This window comes from Euleptes europaea, chromosome 4 (assembly GCF_029931775.1).
Source record: "Euleptes europaea isolate rEulEur1 chromosome 4, rEulEur1.hap1, whole genome shotgun sequence".
In the NCBI taxonomy this organism is placed as follows: Eukaryota; Metazoa; Chordata; class Lepidosauria; order Squamata; family Sphaerodactylidae; genus Euleptes; species Euleptes europaea.
The window spans coordinates 23823617-23843034 of NC_079315.1; the positions used below are offsets into that span (position 1 = coordinate 23823617).

Genomic DNA, 19418 nt, shown 5'->3' on the forward strand with positions numbered 1-19418 from the left:
CGATCGAAATCGTTGCGATACTGGGGAAGTCGTGACAAAGCGTCGGCTAGGGCATTTTCTTTGCCAGGGACATGTCTGAGAGTGAACCGGAACTTAGCGAAAAATTGGGCCCACCGAACCTGTTTGGCATTGAGTTTTCTAGCCCCCTTGAGGGCCTCAAGATTCTTGTGATCGGTACACACTTCGAATGGCAGTTCGGCCCCTTCCAAGAAGTGTCGCCATATGGTAAGGGCATGTTTGACCGCTGCTGCCTCCTTCTCCCAAATGGCCCAGTTGATTTCAGACTGGGAAAACTTCTTGGAGAAGTAGGCGCATGGTCTCAACCGTCCCCCCTCATCCCTCTGCAATAGGGCCCCGCCCATGGCTACATCCGAGGCATCCACTTGCACCACAAAAGGCTTGGTGCAATCTGGGTGAGCCAAAACGGGTTCGGATGAAAAAAGTAGCTTCAAACGTTCAAAAGCTAGCTGGCACTGGGGGGACCATTGCAAACGGGCTGAGGGAAGCGCGGCGCTAGCCCCCTTGTCCTTGGTACGCAACAGGGCAGTGAGGGGAAGCGCAACTTGGGCAAAGTTAGGAATGAAGTTCCGGTAAAAATTGGCAAACCCCAAAAACTGCTGAAGTTGGCGGCGGGTAGTGGGGGGTTCCCAGTCCCGCACTGCCTGGACCTTGGCGGGGTCCATTTCCAACCCTTGGTGGGAGATCACATACCCCAGAAATGTAATGGAGGGTTGGTGGAATTCACATTTGGACACCTTAGCATACAGTTTGTGCTCCCGCAGCCGCTGGAGCACCTCTCGCACTAGGCGCACATGGTCTTCCATGGTTTCAGAGTAAATAAGGATGTCATCGAGAAATACCACCACCCCCCGAAACAGCAAATCATGCAAAACCTCATTAATTAATTGCATAAAGACACTCGGAGCCCCCGAAAGTCCGAACGGCATGACTAGGTACTCAAACATCCCAAAACAACTGGAAAAGGCCGTTTTGGGTTCGTCTCCTTCTTTGATGCGAATGCGGTGGTAGGCTTCTACCAAGTCCAGTTTGGTGAAGATTCGGCCCTCCTTTAATTGTGCTAGAAGGTCAGGAATAAGAGGGAGGGGGTAAGCATTAGACTGGGTGACTGCGTTCAGTCTGCGAAAGTCAATACACAGTCTTAAATCTCCCGTCTTTTTCTTTACAAAGAAAGCTGGGGCTGAATAAGGAGCCTTGGAGGGGCGTATGAAACCCCTCGCCAGATTGACATCCAGATAGTCTCGCAACACTGTCTTTTCACTAGGGCTCATGGGGTAAACCTTTCCCTTAGACAGTTTGCCTTCCCCTACAATCTCGATGGCACAGTCCGTTTCTCTGTGGGGAGGCAGTTCGTCGCACTCTCTAACATCAAAAACATCAGTAAATTGCGAGTACTCAGAGGGTAATGGAGGAGAGACTGGGGCGGGGGACCCTACCAGTGCGGCGGCTGGAGTCCTGAGTACCCGTTCCTTGTCATGCAACCCACAGGGGTTTTCGGGGAAGGAAAGCACCCGTTTAACCCAATCAATGGAGGGATTGTGCCCCCTTAACCAGTTCATCCCTAACACCACAGGGGTTACAATAGGGGCGATAGTGAAATACAACCGTTCCCAATGTTCCCCCACGGACATAATCACGGCTGCAGTTCTGTGGGTCACCGGGCCCCGTTTAAAGTCACTCCCGTCACAATAACTTTCTAATTCTTGTGCGAGGGGAAAAACCCTCCTCTAACATTACAGAGATATAAAAAAAAAATTATTAGGGCTGGCAGTAGTTGAGCATACTCATTTATTCTTTTTCAGATTGGAAATTCTGACACTGAGATCAACAGGAATTAATTTTAGATGTATATTTCCATGCTGAAATTTATATATAATGCCAACTTTATTTTTGCATTTGCTTTCAGAGTTATAAATAAATGCCACTAAAACTGTCTGCATGCTAGTACATATTTCTGGTACTGAACGTTATCATAACCCACATCGGTGCCACTGAGGACCGTCATAGGGTCACCCACAACCTTGAAAGGGATGTAGAGATGTGGCAGCTGTGGTACAAGTGATTGGCAGCTAGCCATTTTGGAGGAGTGTAGGGCCTTGGCCAGCCATACCCCACTCTTCTCTGAAAGGGCCTGCGGGCAAAGCTAGCTGTTCAGTAGTGGCGGGCACCTAAATAGCTCATTTGCTATCACACACACTCATAAGAGGTGTAGCATCTAATTAAGAACATAAGAAAAGCCATGCTGGGTCAGATCAAGGCCCATCAAGTCCAGCAGTCTGTTCACACATAGGCATAGTTGCCTCTAGGAAGCCCACAAACAAGACGACTGCAGCAGTATTATCCTGCCTGTGTTCCAAAGTCCCTAATATAACAGGCATGCTATGTTTACTTAGACACAATTTCTGTTGCTTTCAGGGGTATTTCCTGTTCTCAGTGCTGCTTTCTCCCAAGTAAGAGTGTGCAGAATTGAATAAATATTTAGTCAGAAGCAAGCAGGTGGAGTTCAACAAGTCTTGCTCTCTGCTGAGAATGCATTGGGCTCTAGACTTAACTGCATCGTAAGTTTTCACACATGATGGCCATAACCCCTAAACCCACTTGGAGCCCAATCCTGTATGCATCTGCTCTTCTCAGTAACTGCTCTTGAGTAACTGTCCATAGGTCTGCAGCCTTTACAGGATACAAACTGCACAGAAACCAGTGGGGCTTATTCCTGAGCAGGTGTGCACAATTCTGATTGCTGTTGCACAGTATTTCAAACACATGTGCACTAAGTAGGGTTGCCATCTCCAGGATGGGAAATTCCTGGAGATCTGGAAGTGGAGCCTCATCGGGGCATAATGCCATAGAGTCCGCCCTCCAAAGCAGCCATTTTCTCTAGGGGAACTGATCTCAGTTGTCCGGAGAGCAGCTGTAATTCTGGGGCATCCCCAGGCCCCATCTGGAGGCCCCAGTGCTACGCAAGGAACAACCACCATTTTTGCCCCTATTCATTCTTCGTCTACTCCGTTTAACCAGAAGCAAGGAGAAATTAGCATTGCTTCCTTTTTAACAATGAAGGTGGATCCAGACTAGATATTTCTCTTTTTAATTGGTCAGGTTGGGGGGCAGGGCAGAGTCACAGAGTAAAAGTAAATGAGACAACAGTAAGTGCTCCATAGAGCAGGCCCTCCTGAAAGTAATTAATCTTGACCGCTCTGCAGCAGTAGAAAAGAGCAAGAGTCCAGTAGCACCTTAAAGACTATCAACATTTCTGGCAGGGTATGAGTGTTTGTGAGTTACAGCTCACTTTGAGCTGTGACTCACGAAAGTTCATACCTTGCCAGAAATTTTGGTAGTCTTTAAGGTGCTACTGGACTCTACTTAAGGTGCTACTGGACTCTTCTATCTCCACGTTGACCACTCTGTGTGATTGTTGTGTAATACTTCTTAATACATTTTACATTCTGTCTTAAACTTGTTTATTAAAACCTTGCAATAAAATCCCAGTGGGGGTATGCCTGTTGCAGGGGGTAAAAACGGAAAAGAAGAGTTGGTTTTTATATGCCAATTTTCTCTACCACTTAAGGGAGACTCAAACTGGCTTACAATCACCTTCCCTTCCCCACAACAGACACCCTGTGAGGTAGGTGGGACTGAGAAAGCTCTAAGAGAGCTGTGACTAGCCCAAGGTCACCCAGCTGGCTTCATGTGTAGGAGTGGGGAAACAAATCCAGTTCACCATATTTGCGTCCGCCGCTCATGTGGAGGAGTGGGGAATCAAACCCAGTTCTCCAGATCGGACTCCACCGCTCCAAACCACGGCTCTTAGCCACTACACCACGCTGGCTCACACCAAATGAATGTTTTAATTTAAAAAAAACCTTAAGCTATTCAAATTCAAATGCCTTTATTGGCACAGTACAATCTGCAGTATATAAAAGGATAAAAGTTATAGTAAAATAAAATCAACACCTTAAGCTATTTATATCCCACGCCTCCCAAGCTCAGAGTGACTCAAATACTATTTTTTGTTCCCTACCATCAGAATTTATTTTTTTTAGTCTTAGGGCGAAAACGCACGGTCGCTTTAGCCTCCTTTATTCCCCGTTTCAGCCAGGATCGAACGCACGTTCGGCGAAACGCATGCGTTCGATCCTGGCTGAAACGGGGAACAAAGGTGGCTCAAGCGACCGTGCGTTTTCGCCCTGAATACCACCATTTCCAATGCGTAGCTGCTTTCGTTTGTTAGCCAGCAGCAAATTAAAGCAGCGGGCCAGCGGCGCTTCGAAGACGCACGCGCTCTTCGGGCGAAAACGCCCGGTCGCTTGAGCCTCCTTTCTTCCCTGTTCCAGCCAGGATCCAGCCAGGATCGAACGCACGAACGTTCTTCCCTGTTCCAGCCAGGATCGAACGCACGAACGTTCTTCCCTGTTCCAGCCAGGATCCAGCCAGGATCGAACGCACGGACGTTCTTCCGTTCCAGCCAGGATCCAGCCAGGATCGAACGCACGGACGTTCTTCCCTGTTCCAGCCAGGATTCAGCCAGGATCGAACGCACGAACGTTCTTCGAACGTTCGTGCGTTCGATCCTGGCTGAATCCTGGCTGGAACAGGGAAGAACGTCCGTGCGTTCGATCCTGGCTGAACGTTCTTCGAACGTCCGTGCGTTCGATCCTGGCTGGAACAGGGAAGAAAGGAGGCTCAAGCGCCCGGGCGTTTTCGCCCTCTGGCAGCACCTCCACTGCCGCTGGCCACGAGACTTCCGCTGCAACAACCCCGCCAGCCGCAGGGCGGCCGTAGACCGCCTGGGCCACCACGGCGCACGCGCGCGCCGAGGGAGGGGGGGAGCGAAGCGCCGAAGGGTGGGGTTCTGGAGAGGTGGGCGTGGCCTCCTGACGCACGCTCGCGGTCTCCTCGGGCCGCCGCCGCCGCCGCTCAGTGGCTGGCGCGACGCCCTCCTCCCCCCCCAGCGTTAACCGTTAGGCGGACGGAGACGGCGCGGTGCTCCGTCCCCCGCGTCCGTTGTTGCCTCCCGCGCTCGCCCCGCTTCCCTCTCTTTTTGTCCTCGCCTGTCTCGGGCCGGCCTCCGTCATGGAAGCGCAGAAAGTAAGTCGGGCGGGGCGGCGGAGGGGCCGGCGCGGCCCCTGCCTCGGTGGGAGCTCTTTTTCCTCTCGGGCGGAGGAATATAGAGGGAGGGAAAGGTGAGAGGGGGTCCTAGAGAGGCCAAGGAGTCGGGCCTTTCCCTCCTAGGATGAGAAAGGGGGAGGTGGGGCTGGTGCAGGGCTGAAGAGTGGCTCTGCGTGAAGCAGTGCCGGCTTTTGTGGCCCTCTCGGGGTTTTTTTTGGTGGTGGGGGGGGGGAGGGAAGGGGTCTGTTATGAATTCCAGACTTATTTGTTTTAGGGAGGGGGGGTCCAAAAGGCAGGGAGCCCCGCAAAGCATCTTGGGGGTGGGGCACCTTTAAGCCCTTCATTGTGGCTTTTCTGCTGCTGGTGTGATGCTTGCATGGGGGGGCGGGGCTGCTGCACAACACACGAACCTGCTTTATAGTAAGTCAGACCTCTGGTCAGTGTCCAGTATACATGAATCTTCCTCGACCCCAGTCAGGCCATTGACTGGCAGTGGCTCACCAGCATCCCAAGGAGAGCGGCTTCGTATCACCTGCTGCCTGACCTTTTCCCACCTGGGACCAGCTACATGCAAAGCATGTCAGGGAGGGGCCGTGGCTCAGTGGTAGAGCCTCTGCTTGGCATGCAGAAGGTCCCAGGTTCAATCCCCGGCATCTCCAGTTAAAGGGGCTAGGTAAGGAGGTGATGTGAAAGACCTCTGCCCCCTGAGACCTTGGAGAGCCACTGCTGGTCTGAGTAGACAGTACTGACGTTGATGGACCAAGGATCTGATTCAGTATAAGGCAGCTTCATGTGTTCAAAGCAAATGTTTTGCCACAGTCCCTTCCTTTAAGAGCACATTAAGTTGCCTAGTGCCAAGTCAGAATACTGGTTTCTCAAGTTGATCTTGTGTGCTCTGGCTGGAAGTTGCTTTCCAGGGCTTCAAATAGAGGTCTTCCACATTACCTGCTACCAGATCCCTTTTATGGAACAGGCCAGGAGTAGAACCAGAGACCTTCTGTGGACAGGTTGATGCTACATGGTGGAGATACTGGCAGCTCCTTTGCAAGGCCTCTGGTAGTTTTTTTCTCATCTCTGAGTGCCTGAACCATGGGAACTTTTACATGTAAAGCAGATGGTCTGCTATTGAGTCATTGTCTCCATCATATTATGTCCTAAGCAAATTGTGACCAGCGTGCTGCCCCAAACCATGACTGAAGCCAGGGTTTGAAGGGTGTTTGCAGACCATGGTTGTGAGGCAATGCTAACTATAGTTTACCTGTTTGGATGTCACAGCAATCCAGGGAAGGGAGAATGAGCACATGAACTTATATTTAGTCATGCCCTTGTCTCCTCTGATTGGTAGTGGCTTTCTAGAGTCTCAGGAAAAGGTATTTCATATTACCTGCTGTTTGATCTTTTGACTAGAGATGTTGGGGATTGAACCTGGAACCTTCTGCAAGCAAAGCAGATGCTCTTCCACTGAACCATGCCCCCCCAAAAGCTGTCTTTATCTGGTGTTTCCTTCCCTGATTTGTTGGCTCTATAGGTGGTGCCTCCTTTCCTGTGGCTCACAACAGGAGTTGTGTTGTCACTTTCAGTCCTAGGACTAAGGTTGCCATCTCCAGCTTGGAAAATTCCTGGAGATTTGTGAATTGAGCCTGAGAGAGTTTGGGGAGGTGGGGGGAGCTCAGCAGGGAGGTGATGTCATACAGTACATCCTCCAAAGTTGCCAGTTTTTCCAGGGCAGTTGATCTCTGTAGTCTGGGGAACAGTTGTAATTCTGGGAGAACTCCAGGCCCCACCTGGATGTTGGCAACCCTTCCTGGGATCTGCCTTGAGCCCAGTGAAACTGGGTGGGAAGCTCTCTGTATTAAACATGCCCCCCTTTATATTTGCAGAAACCCTGTGAGGTTGAGCCAATCACAATCTTACTTACCCCTATTGGTATCCTCAATAGTGTGGGCCACATAATGTATAGCCACACCCTAGCAGCACCTTGTCCAGCTCCCACTGAAAAGGGCCCTTGGAGTGTTTCTCCCTCCTCCTCCCCCCCCCCCCCGCTGGCCCTGCTATTTTCAATTGAGCTAATTCTGAATTAGTGTACATAGAAGTGTGCTCTTAGACTGCAGGCCTGTGCACACTTGAAAGCTTGTCTCTCTGAAAAGAGTGGAACTTCTGGGTCTGCTCTGCCAGTCTTCTCTTTTCCCCTGTTTTCTTCATTCTTAAAATGAAATATAAAAGAAAAGAAAAACACTTAGATCAAAAGAATTAAAAAATCTAATAAATGTATTTACAACATACCTGGCTACTACATAATAGCAGTACCAACTAATTTTATAGCTGCATTATGTGTTTTTAAAAATTGTACCCTGTTTTTCTAACGTATGGTAACTGAACAGTAATTGGTTCTTGTAGGTTATCCGGGCTGTGTAACCGTGGTCTTGGAATTTTCTTTCCTAACGTTTCACCAGCAACTGTGGCAGGCATCTTCAGAGTAGTAACACTGAAGGACAGTGTGTCTCAGTGTCAAGGGTGTAGGAAGAGTAATATATAGTCAGAAAGGGGTTGGGTTTGAGCTGAGTATTGTCCTGCAAAAGTAATGTGCTAATCATTGTCCTGTAAGTATCAAGATAATGTGCTAATGAGGGTATGGTATGTTAATATGGAACCATTGTAACCTGAAGTGATCTGTTAATATACTGAACAGTAAGTCATACATGTAAATGGTATAATATAAGAGAAGCCTGAAAGTGTCCTTGTACAATGTAATACCTAAAATACAATCCAGGCTGTCCCAACAGAGTAAACGTCAGTCGAGGAAAAGTCCTTAAAAAAGCCCTTTAAGACAGTTTACTTGAATCATATGATAATTTATATACGCACAGCTGTGTACCTTTGGTTTTATTTCTTCTTAATCAAGGTTGTGCTTTCAGAAGAGTAAATGAGAGGTTAATTCCACCTGGTGCACATCAGTAAAAGTACTACAGTTTAATTTATTAGTTGCTACCAGACACACTAGTAGTGAATGTTCTCTTGCAGGAATTAATATTAAAAGCTATGGCACAAGTGCCATTTGACTGTGTATATGGTGATATTTCCTTTCCCTGTACTTTTTTTGGTTGAGTTTGTTTCCCCCTTTTTTTGTTGTCTAATAGCACATTTCCCTACATAAAGTGGATTTAAAAACTTGATTAACTGCTTAAATAAAATGTGCTTTTTAGTGTTACTTTGTATGAAGGTGAGTGTCAAGTAGTTATACAAAAAGCTCAGACTTGTGATTTTGTGTTGGTTCAAGAAGATAACAGCTGATACTTCAAAGTAATCTAATAATCCATTTGTATATGTCAAACTCTATTTTAAAAATGAATAAATTATCTTTATAGTATCTTCTGTCTCATGTTGCACCTTTTTCTGATATTTCGCTTTCTAGTAAGGCTTAAATGACATCTCAGAAGCTATACAGAAAGATAACTAATGCATATGGCCCTGTTTTGTAGATGCTGGGAGTTGAATTGTGCAGTGAGAGATTTATAGGCATACTTAGTTCTGCAAAATACTGTTGGTGCTTGCATATTAAGATAGTATCCTGATAAAGTAGGGCAGCATGCTAGGCTGTAGAAGCGAGACATTAATAATTAAGTGCATGGTAAATTGAGCAGGTTTAAGTGTCTATGGGTAGAAGGGGGAATATGTTACCATCAATTCAGTGGAAGAGAATGTTGTTCAGGAATTGCACAGAGAAAAGTATAATCTCTTACTCCCTTAAAAGTAGCAGTTTAAGCTGTCTCTCTCCTAAAATTGGTTTTAATGTTATTTAGTGTGTTAATGTGTCAGGTTTCTGGTTAGTTTTTTCTGTTTGTTGGTTTCTGGTTAGTTTTTTTTATTCTGTTTGTTGGTTTCTGGTTAGTTTTTTATTTTTGTTGTTGTTGTAAACTTCCAGCAATGTGGAAAAGTGGTATAGAAATGTAGTAAATAAACAAACCAATGAAGTTATTTTTGGATTCTGGTATTGTCAGTTACATACTGCTAAGGAAGAATCAGCTTCCCCACCCCACCCCCAAATCTTTGGCTAAAACTGAAGAGGAGTTCCTTTTGCACCTTTCCAATTTTCCCTTAATATGGAGGGGAAGGGTTGAATGAGAAGACATCATACTTCTGGTCTCTATTTCTAATCTCCATTATGCATCTGAAGTTCTGAGTGGTACCTGCACATTCATGTTTTGTACAGGGTGTCTGATCACAGGGCTGCAGGTTGTAATTTATTCACCTTTAGTCTCAATGAAAAAGATGGGCCATAAATAAAGCAAATAAATAAACATAGGCCCTGTTCAGAGCATGAAATGAACACACAGAGGTAAGAAGCAGATAAATAGGCATAGTACCAATTTCCCCCCTCCCATGCATTTGCTGGGCCCCTGAGATGGGTTATTAAATGTTACTATTATATAAGAAATGAAATCTTACGTGATACTTATAATGGGAACATGTTTGCCCTATGGCTTCTAGAACTTAATTAAGACTTTCTGATGCCATGTGAACTGTGGCTTTCAAATATATGGCTTCTAGTTAGTAAAGATATTGTTTCTGAAAACAAAATAGTCCACTTTTAACAAACAATATCAATTACAGTTTTAAGCTAAGGCATATGTAGTAACTGAACATCCAAGTATATCAAGGACCTGGGCAGATTCTGGTAATTCTCACAGCAGTTCCAAAAGTCCATTATAGGCATACCATTCTCCTGTCCTTCCCCAAACAATGTCTTTTATAGGTTCCATCTTCTACATCCTAAACTAGGTGAGAATACGCTACAAGTTGAGCATTGTGGTAGGAATTTTGTGTCCATTAATAGGACACACATAACAGTTAAAAACTGGCTCAAGAAAAACCTGATATGACCCATCTTCATAACTCTGTATTTCCTACATGTATTGAGATAAGTTATGACATTATAGAGTTCAATGTGGCACAAATGTACTCTGAATACTACGTTGACTATTGTAGAATGTGTTTGCATTTGATGCATTTTACTTCTAGCTGAAGTTTAGCTGTAGTCTAATACTTTTATTTATGGTGAGATAGTTGGTAAGGAAACATAAGGTAGTATGTTTATTTTAGGAGTGGCTGTGTAAGGAACTGCCTTGGCACTTTTGTAATAGGAACCTTTGCTCTCAAATGAGTATTTGTTCTCTAGAAATGGATATAAAATGATTTTCATGTGGTAGGAATAAATGTAATCTAGTAAATCCAAGAAAGAAGAGTTCTGCGAATTCTGACTTAAACTGATAGTTACACTTATAGGATCTGTGGCTTAGCTCTAGCCTATCAGATGCACTGCTCATCTGGAATTTGGTGGTAAAAACAGCTTGTCAGCTCAGCTCTGGACCTTGTTGTCTTTAGGAAAGCTATAACAACTGGTCATACAGACTATAGAGACTGAAAGTGTGAAGTGATTGTAAACACACAGTGCTCTTAGCATTAATGTTCTCCGTGGATTTAAGAATGAAATACTGGGGGTGGGAAACTTGAAAGAGGTGATACATTTTACTCAGACATATATGGATCTGTGCTATAAAATGTAACTAGTTGCTAACATGATTTTAGGCTGAGATAAATCCTTAATCTTTAGGTCAGTAAAAATTGGTGACTTGGTAGGAGTATAGAAAGCCAGAGTCCAGGAATCTGGTATTGCTGGGTCTACAAAGGACTGGCACAAGTTTGCCTTGGGTGATCAGGTATTAATCTTTTTGTTACCTGAGAATCTGAACGTTTATTCAGATTTGTGAGATTCTTTGATATTGCAGGATATGCATGCTTGTAAAATGCCACTAATGACAGACTAGTGTAGGATTATGTAAGTAGCTCAGAAACTGGATAGGAGCAGGGAAACTGGTGTTTCTTGTGCCTCAAATCAGAATTATGAGAGCCTTCCAAGGGCATTTGTTCCCCATAAAGCATGAACAAGCCAGCTAGATTGGGACTGAAATATACCACATGATACAATATGTGTACATTTACAGGGCTCTTTGTCTTCAGCTTTTCTACCTCCATGTGCTGGGGATTTTAGCCACAACATTGATATATATTTTTAAAAATTCTTAACACATGACTGTAAATGGAAATGTAGGTAGATGCATATCTGCCAGTTGTGGTAGAGACAAAAATCTTTAAAATTATTCCACAGCAAATCCCATTAAGTAGCATATTGTAGTAAAAACTAATGTTCATTGAACTGCAAACTGAACAGGTTCATAGAATAGCACTCCCCCCTTCCACTGCCCCTGAGGCTAAGGAGACCCTCAGAAACAGAGTAGGATGTAGCAACCAGCAGAAATAACTATTCCTCTTCTTTCTTTAACTTATGAGAAAGAATGTCTGATGCTGTCTCCCACACTAACTCCCATTCTGTTTGTATGGGTCCCACAACTCTCAAACACCTTTTGGATTTGCTCAAGAGAAGGGAGAAAAGGGAAATATGCATTTATGAACTCACTTAGGATTAGAACCAATGAATAGAATATTTCCTAAAATGTATCATTTGAATCCATAATACAATTGCTTATGGACCACAAGTATTGTATATGTGAAGGTAAAACACCTGTCCTGTTTTTTTACTGCAGATGCTTTTGTCAATTCACATTTGATGATATTGCTCAGAATCTAGAAAGCCCCTTGTGCTCACAGGAACACATGAAGCTGCCTTATACTGAATCAGACCCTAGGTCCACCAAAGTCAGTATTGTCTACTCAGACCGACAGCAGCTCTCCAGGGTCTCAGGCAGAGGTCTTTCACATCACCTACTTGCCTAGTCCCTTTAACTGGAGATGCTGGGGATTGAACATGGGACCTTCTGCATGCCAAGCAGATGCTCTACCACTGAGCCACAGCCCCTCCCCAAGTCTCCTCCAGGGCATCTGCCTTCCCTACCTGTATAATCTCTGTCCTGCTGGATTCAACTGCCATGGTTTCAGCATTCAAAGAGCTTCCATGGAGGGGTTCCTCTAATTTCCACCCATTCCACATACCAGATGTTGTCCCCCGTGCAACATCCTGTGCTGTGTGGGAGGGTATCCTGACCTGCAGAAGTAGTTTTCATAGGGGCATAGAAGAATGTGGGGAGGTTTCGTAATAAGTTGCAAATCTTCCTGCAGCACTCTAAATCTCTTCTGTTGTCCAGGAAGTAAGTCTATCTTGATTTTGCCATAAATCCTCATCTGACCACAGCATGGTCATTAAGCCACAAAATGGCAATTAGTATATTAGTCTTGTAGTTGATAAAATACAAACTCTTACCAGCTTGGCCTTCATGCATCTGTGTCGCCTGGGTAGTTGATCAGTCAAGTGGTTTGTAATAAAGGCATTGTTTGTCTAAAAATGACTGACTGAAGTTCATATGTTGTATGTAAGTAAACTAAAACCTTCACCAACTTCTCTAATTCTAGGAAGCTCTGCAGAGGATTATTTCCACACTGGCACACAAAAATGATGAAATCCAAAACTTCATTGAAACACTAAATCACACCTTGAAAGGTGTCCAGGTATGTGGTAAAGCTTGCAAAAACTGTTGTACACATTGCAAGGAGCTGGTTTGAACTTGTTCCACTTCCTTTACTTTTGAAGCAATAAAGGTCAAGGTTCAAACTAGATGAAACGGTGTCGGCCACGATTGCTCCAGTTTGCCCTGCTTGCATATAAAAAAGGGTGTGGGTCTTGTTTAACATTTAGAAGGGCAGATGGGTGAGAAGCTGAGCAGTTGATCCTCCCTGGTACTTCAGTTGTGTCCTTGTGTGGGAGATGGGCAGGGGATAGCTCAGTTCCCCTCATTTATTAATACTATCTGTTCTAAATACTCTGTGTGTGTGTGTGTGTGTGTGTGTGTGTGTGTGTAAAGTGCCTTCAAGTCGCAGCCGACTTATGGCGACCCCTTTTGGGGTTTTCGTGGCAAGAAACTAACAGAGGTGGTTTGCCAGTGCCTTCCTCTGCACAGCAACCCTGGTATTCCTTGGTGGTCTCCCATCCAAATACTAACCAGGGCTGACCCTGCTTAGCTTCTGAGATCTGATGAGACCAGGCTAGCCTGGGCCATCCAGGTCAGGGCAAATACTCCATACTCTGCTTCATTCATCTGTCTGCCCCACACATGTAGACTGTGCTTTAAATTGTTGTGAAGCATCATTATGGCTGTGAACCTTGCTATTGTCCCTCCAGAATAACTGGTAAGCCACTAGTGAGGCAGGATGCTGGGTTAGATGGACCACTGCTGTGATCCAGCAAGGCTCTTCCTATGTTCTGAACAGTTATGCAGTCATAGAAATCAGTGCCATGGGCAAGATTTCAGAGAAATAGCTTTAGTTTTCCATGCAGTACTGCTTAGCTTTGTTTCAACATAAAGCTCTTAATCTGACTAAGAACTTTTTGGTGATCCTGTCTATAAGTTTCTGTCATGAGATACAGTCAATACAATACAGAATTCTTCTGTTGTGAGTGATACGTTTTTTAAGTTTCTCGTTTGGAGGGGGAGGGCTACTAACCCCACTTTGGTATTCTCATGAATTTAAGGAATTTATGCTTGCTATTGAGAAGTGACTGTTGGGCTTGAATTTGGCAGCTTGGCTTCAGATATCTTCTCAGTGGTGACGATTAGTGCTATGTACCCATTTTACAGGATGGTTGTGGGAATGAAGTATGATAAGCCCCATGTACAATGGCTGGAGGTCCTTGAAGGAATGGTAGGGTGGAAATCTGAACTGAGGCAAATTAGAATGTGTTTTGCCCTTTAGGAATTCTTTGTGTGTTAGCTTCATGTGTCCTTAATATCTGTTTATAACTAATGTCTGTAATCATATGAGAGAGTGATATCAAAACCATTAAACTTGGTATTTTGCTTTGTTGACGATGCCTGTTTTATGAAGTGCACTGATGATGTTTGTATTTGTGTAGGTCTAACTGAAGCATCAAGATAAGTCTTATTCATAATAGATGTCTTGTAGTATTCCAGTTATGCTTAGGAAACCTAGTGTGCTACAGATGAAATTGTGACTTTGTGATGGTTACTATTAGGTTGGGCTTGGTGCTGAACAAACCAATACTTAACAAGTACAACGAAAATTCTGTTCACAGGCTAATGCTTCTAGTGTAATCGGTGAGCTGGATGAGGAATTTGATGGCTTGTATTCAATACTAGATGAGATGAAGGAAAGTATGACTACTAGTATAAAACAAGCAGAAGCTCATAAAACTCAAGAACTTCAGGTAAGTAGGCACTGGTGTTTCAGTAATAACACAATGGAATGTTTATAGTATAAGGAAATCTGGAACAGATTGAATAACTCCTATAGTGTATAAATGTGTTAAATGTTTGGATTTGTATAGTTTAAACAAGTGTGGCATTTTTCACCTTTATGTTGTTTGCTGTATTTCCGGAACTTTTATATATAGAGTGATACTGATCTAGGTTGTACTGTATAAATAGCAAAAGCAAAATCTTTCTGAAGTGTACAGTAGTGTATGTGTATCAGACCTTTGGAAGAAACCAATCTAAGACACTTATTCAAAGTGTTGTCTGTGGCTCTAGAAAATCGTGTATCAATTTTTTTTTAAAATGAAAGCTTTAAAAGAGACATTATGACTTATACATTTTAAAATGGAGATGCTCAGCAGATATCTGATTTGTCTTGAATTTATCCAGCTTATATGAATATTTTAACAACAACAAGTGTGCTGTCTTTGAAAAGAAGCATTTTACACACTTGAAAAGATCCCAGGGTGTCTGACTACTTTTGAAAGGACCTTCTTACCCAGATGCCTGATGCATTCTTGAGAGTGGTTTAAATATTGACATGCTAATTAGTATAACACCCTTTAGTTCTGTTCTGGAATTCCTGTAGCACTCCAAGTAAATGAAAAATACTTGAAGGGCCTTCTGATATACCTATCCTGTTAAGCTCTTGGGGTTGCTGTTTCTTCAGTACTAATGTTAAGTGGTTGGGGAACAAACTCAAAACATTGACATTTGGATTTGGTCTGATGCACTTCACAGGCAAGGTTTGTCAGCTTCCTGTGAGCAACAATAATTTGGAATGTTTTAGTCACTGGGCTACAGTGTTCAAGACTGAGTCTCTTCTTGTTTTGTGATTGGTTGGGGTATCATTTGCTGTGTTTGCAAATTGAGGGTAAATGTTAATACCCTGAGATTATTTGTTAAATCTATATAGAAAATAATGTACCAAATAGTAACTGAACTATTTGTCTATATCGTAATGAAAAGTTCTTACTCTGCAGCCTTGTTGTGTACCAAGCATCTGCATGTTAGTTAGATGCCATGGAGGTCAGTAAGTTTGTAAAGCTTAGACAATCCATATTTCATATATAGAAGACAGTAACTCTACCTCAACTTCATCATGGCATTTTCCACGGAGTATACTCAAATCTGATACGTTTAAATGCATTGACTCCAACTCTGTGCACGTTTGCTTTGAACACAACTACATATGTGTAACTGCACAGGTTTGCAGTTACCCTGCAAGTCATGGATAAGAGCAGAAGGGGCGGATGTTTATTGAAACTGACCAGTGTTCATTGAACAGTGTTCAATGTCCAATGGTAACATTGGAGCAAGGAACATTCAGCATGCTCAGAGAGGCATGATTTTTGCAGCCAGAAATGAAAACATGGAGATAAAATGCTCAGGTATTGTAAGCTCCAGGTTAGGTTAGAAATTTTTCTGGTTCATTTCTTTTATTAGTCAGAACCCTTGTCCTGGAGCCTGGATTTTTCTCTAGAGTTACGCCAGTAGATTAAAGCCTGTATTTAAGAGAAGCAATCGAGAACCAATTGTCTGCAAGCAGCCCTGACTTGATTCTCCTCCTGGCACCAAACCAGTGGGGGAGACAAAGATTAGGAGGTGGTGGCAGCCTACCAAAGGGAAAGGCACTAAACCCCACTTAAGAGGAGGTTGGGGAGCAGCAAGGAATCCCTACTAGGAAGAGTGGGTTTTCCTCAACCAAAACAACACCCTCACTGGCCCTCGCTTGCTTGCTTGCTCAAGGGCTGTGTGCTTGAGCCAGGAGTGCAGGTGGCCTGTCAGACATTGGAGCAGAAGCATTGCATTCCATACTTTCTCTTCCACAGATAATTTCATTTCTCGTGGTGAGTTCAGCCTTACATTTCGTACTTAACTAGCTTTGGCTTGAGTTCCCTAGACCAAAAAATATCTGGCATTTTGGAATCCTTTTTTTCTGTATAGTGTTCCTAATGCCCTGACCTGGAGAGCCCCATGCTAGCCTGATCTCAGAAGCTAAGCAAGGTTGCCTCTGGCTAGTATTTGGATGGGAGACCTCCAAGGAATATCAGGGTCATGACACGGAGGCAGGCAATGTGGCAAACCACCTCTGAACTCTGTGGTCTTGAAAATCCCACTAGGGGTTGCCATAAGTCAGCTGTGACTCGATGGCAAAAAGTATTCCTGATAGAAGCCATAAAACTTCTCCAGTGATGTCTAGAAGAGAGACTTAAGCTTCTTACTTAAAACAAGTGAGGCTCGAATGCAAGATCAAGTTAGAAGCTCAAGGAGGTGTTCTCCTCCTCCTAATGCTGCCGTATTGTTCCTGAATAACCATGTAAATGGTATCCATATGTACTGAAAATTCTGGAACCAGTAGATGGAATTGTGGAGCTGGCATGCATGCAAATAGCTTAACTAGGGCTAGCCGTATGTTTTCCATGCTCATAGTTCTACTTTGAGCATGTGGAATTGGGAGTGAGACATGGAATTTGCCATTGCCAACAGTCTCCAGCCTTCATTTGCCTTCAGGCTTGTCATCTTCTAAAATCTTGTAGCCTGGAGGACTCGAGGAAGATCGTTGATCAAGCTTACTGCTCTTGCAACCTTAGCTGGCAGCTGGAAAGAGAAGGCAAAGTCTAGCTAAAATGTGTTCTCTAATAGCTAACAAATTACTACAGGCTGGTGTTCTGAATGGTATTTTTTTCTTCTAGAATCAACTTAGTCAATGTAGTAAGTCCCTTGAGAACTCTGAAGAATTGCTTGAATTTGCTACGCGGTCACTGGACATAAAGGACACAGAGGAATTTTCAAAGGTATTAAACTATCTAATGTGAACAAGTAATGCCCAGATTTTTATTAACCGCATGTTGCATATGTCTGAAAATGTGTAGTAAGGCACAGCAGTAGGAGGACCTGTAGAATCTATTAATCTCAGCAGTTGTAGACACTACATTCTAAGGGTTTCAAATGTATGCATCCATATTGCCCCTAAGATAGTAGAACCTTTTAAATGATAAGTTTTTTAGTCAAGATTTACATGCTCAAAAAATCCTATATATAATTTTGGATTTTGTAAATTTCAGATACAAAATAAAGCTAGATGAATCTGCGCCTTGATTGTGCATAGTGCAGGCTAGATCTGAGAAGGCATGAATAAAGTTAAGACAGTCTGTAACTGTTCAGTGACAACATCAAGTTAGTTTCAGAGGGTAGTCATGTTAGTCTACAGTAGAACAGCTAGATTTGAGTCCAGTAGCAGCTTAGAGATCAACAGGATTTTCAGGGTATGAGCTTTCAAGAGTCAAAGCTCCCTTCGTCAGATACTTGTCAAGTTAGTATTTGCCAGTGATTATGCAGCTACTGCTATATGGAAGTGCAGAAGCATTCATACAGTTAAAAAGGTAAATGTAGTCCCCTGTGCAAGCACCAGGTCATTACTGACCCATGGGGTGACATCACATCATGATGTTTACTGGGCAGACTGTGTTTACAGGGTGGTTTGCCATTGCCTTCATCCATATCTACACTTTACCCCCAGCAAGCTGGGTACTTATTTTACCGACCTCGGAAGGATGGAAGGCCGAGTCAGCCTTGAGCCAGCTACCTGAAACTGACTTCTGTCAGGATTGAACTTGGGTCATGATCAGAGCTTTGACTGCAGTACTGCAGCTTACCACTCTGCGTTGCAGGGCTCTAACATTCATACAGTAGGCATGTAAATATCTTGTACTTGGAACAATGAAATTATCAGTATTATCTGAGGGCCCACGTGTAGGATGGTAAATCTACTGCTGAATGGGGAAATCTTAGACTACTGTCTTCACTTATTCTCAGTGGAGTTTAAATTGGCAATGCAGATTGTCACAGTTCTGTTACATGAATTTGTCATGACTAGTATTGCCAGCGCTTTGTTTCCCCAGGTTATTTGTACCACCACTGCTACACCAGTTCAAAACCCTGTTACTTGTACTTGTCTGCTAAGCTTAACTTTGTTGGAAAGGAAGCTGTGTTTCAATCAATGATGGACATGGCTTTAAAACTAATACTTGGAGCAGAGCCGTAAGTGGGGTGGTGGTGGTGAGGAGGCCAGCCACGGCCCCTGTGGCATGCAGAGAGGGTGGCCGAACTGCCTCTCCTGTAGTCTCCTCTGTGCCAGGTAGGAGAGGCAGTTCTGCCGCCCTGTCTGCATGCTGCGGCTGGCTGCTCGACCCTCCCCTTTGTTATAGCCCTGATTTTGAGGTATGCTCAGAGATAGTCCTTAATGCTTGCTTCTGGCTGAGGAATTTGTTCTGATCTGTGTACTATGAGTACTCTGAAAAACTGGGATTTGTTACTTTTGGAGAAGTTTAAGGCTTCCGTTGGGGTCATTTCCCTGAAATTAATACAAAAGCAAACCCTGCTCGGATCCCTTTTGCTTTCATCCCTTCCTAGCTCTTGACTCCAGCAGACACCTTGCTGCCCCGATTACTTTCTGGCCATCCAGTCTCCCAGACTGATAGCATTATTATTTTATTCCTCCCTGAGCCTAGCAATGAATCTATCCTATTTATTGCCCTATTCTAATATGCTTGACAAATGGTCACGGATCAAAATAGTTTGGCTCTGCAAAACGTAGTACTTTGTGCATCAGTTTGAAAACTTGCTGTTTCATCAGTCTCTATTTTGATGGGTGTTCTGCTGAGCACAGCCAAAATTACACTTGCTGGCTAATGAGGCTTATTTGGCTTTCATAATGAGGACTCATTCTAGTGATGGCCATGTGCTTAACTTTTCCAGAAAAAGATCTTAAAATGGCTCTGTTCAAACTGGGGAGAAGGAGGGCAGAATCTTGATGACTGCTGCTTTTACATTCAGAATAAATATCTACCCTAAATGTGGATTGTGTTCCTTTTAACTGACTGCTGCCCTTTAGCCCAGCACTGTTTCTCTTAAAATGGTTGGTTGGTAAATTTACCACGAGAAGTGTAATGCTACAATTAATAGTAACTGCTGAGGGAACAAAATTCACTTATTACTGTGGGAGAT

The 19418-nt window shown here is 43.8% G+C and overlaps 1 protein-coding gene across 4 annotated transcripts in view; it reads left to right on the forward strand.

Moving 5' to 3' along the window:
• Positions 1-5056: 5056 nt before the first annotated feature.
• The window catches only part of FSD1L (fibronectin type III and SPRY domain containing 1 like), a 37611-nt gene continuing 23249 nt past the window's right edge, over positions 5057-19418 (forward strand). For all 4 annotated transcript variants that reach the window (XM_056848108.1, XM_056848109.1, XM_056848110.1 and 1 more), the window contains exons 1-4: positions 5057-5106; positions 12553-12648; positions 14231-14362; positions 17105-17206. In XM_056848108.1, the coding sequence (XP_056704086.1) occupies positions 5092-5106; positions 12553-12648; positions 14231-14362; positions 17105-17206 (345 nt within the window). In that variant the 5' untranslated portion in view covers positions 5057-5091. The remainder of the gene's footprint in view (positions 5107-12552; positions 12649-14230; positions 14363-17104; positions 17207-19418) is intronic.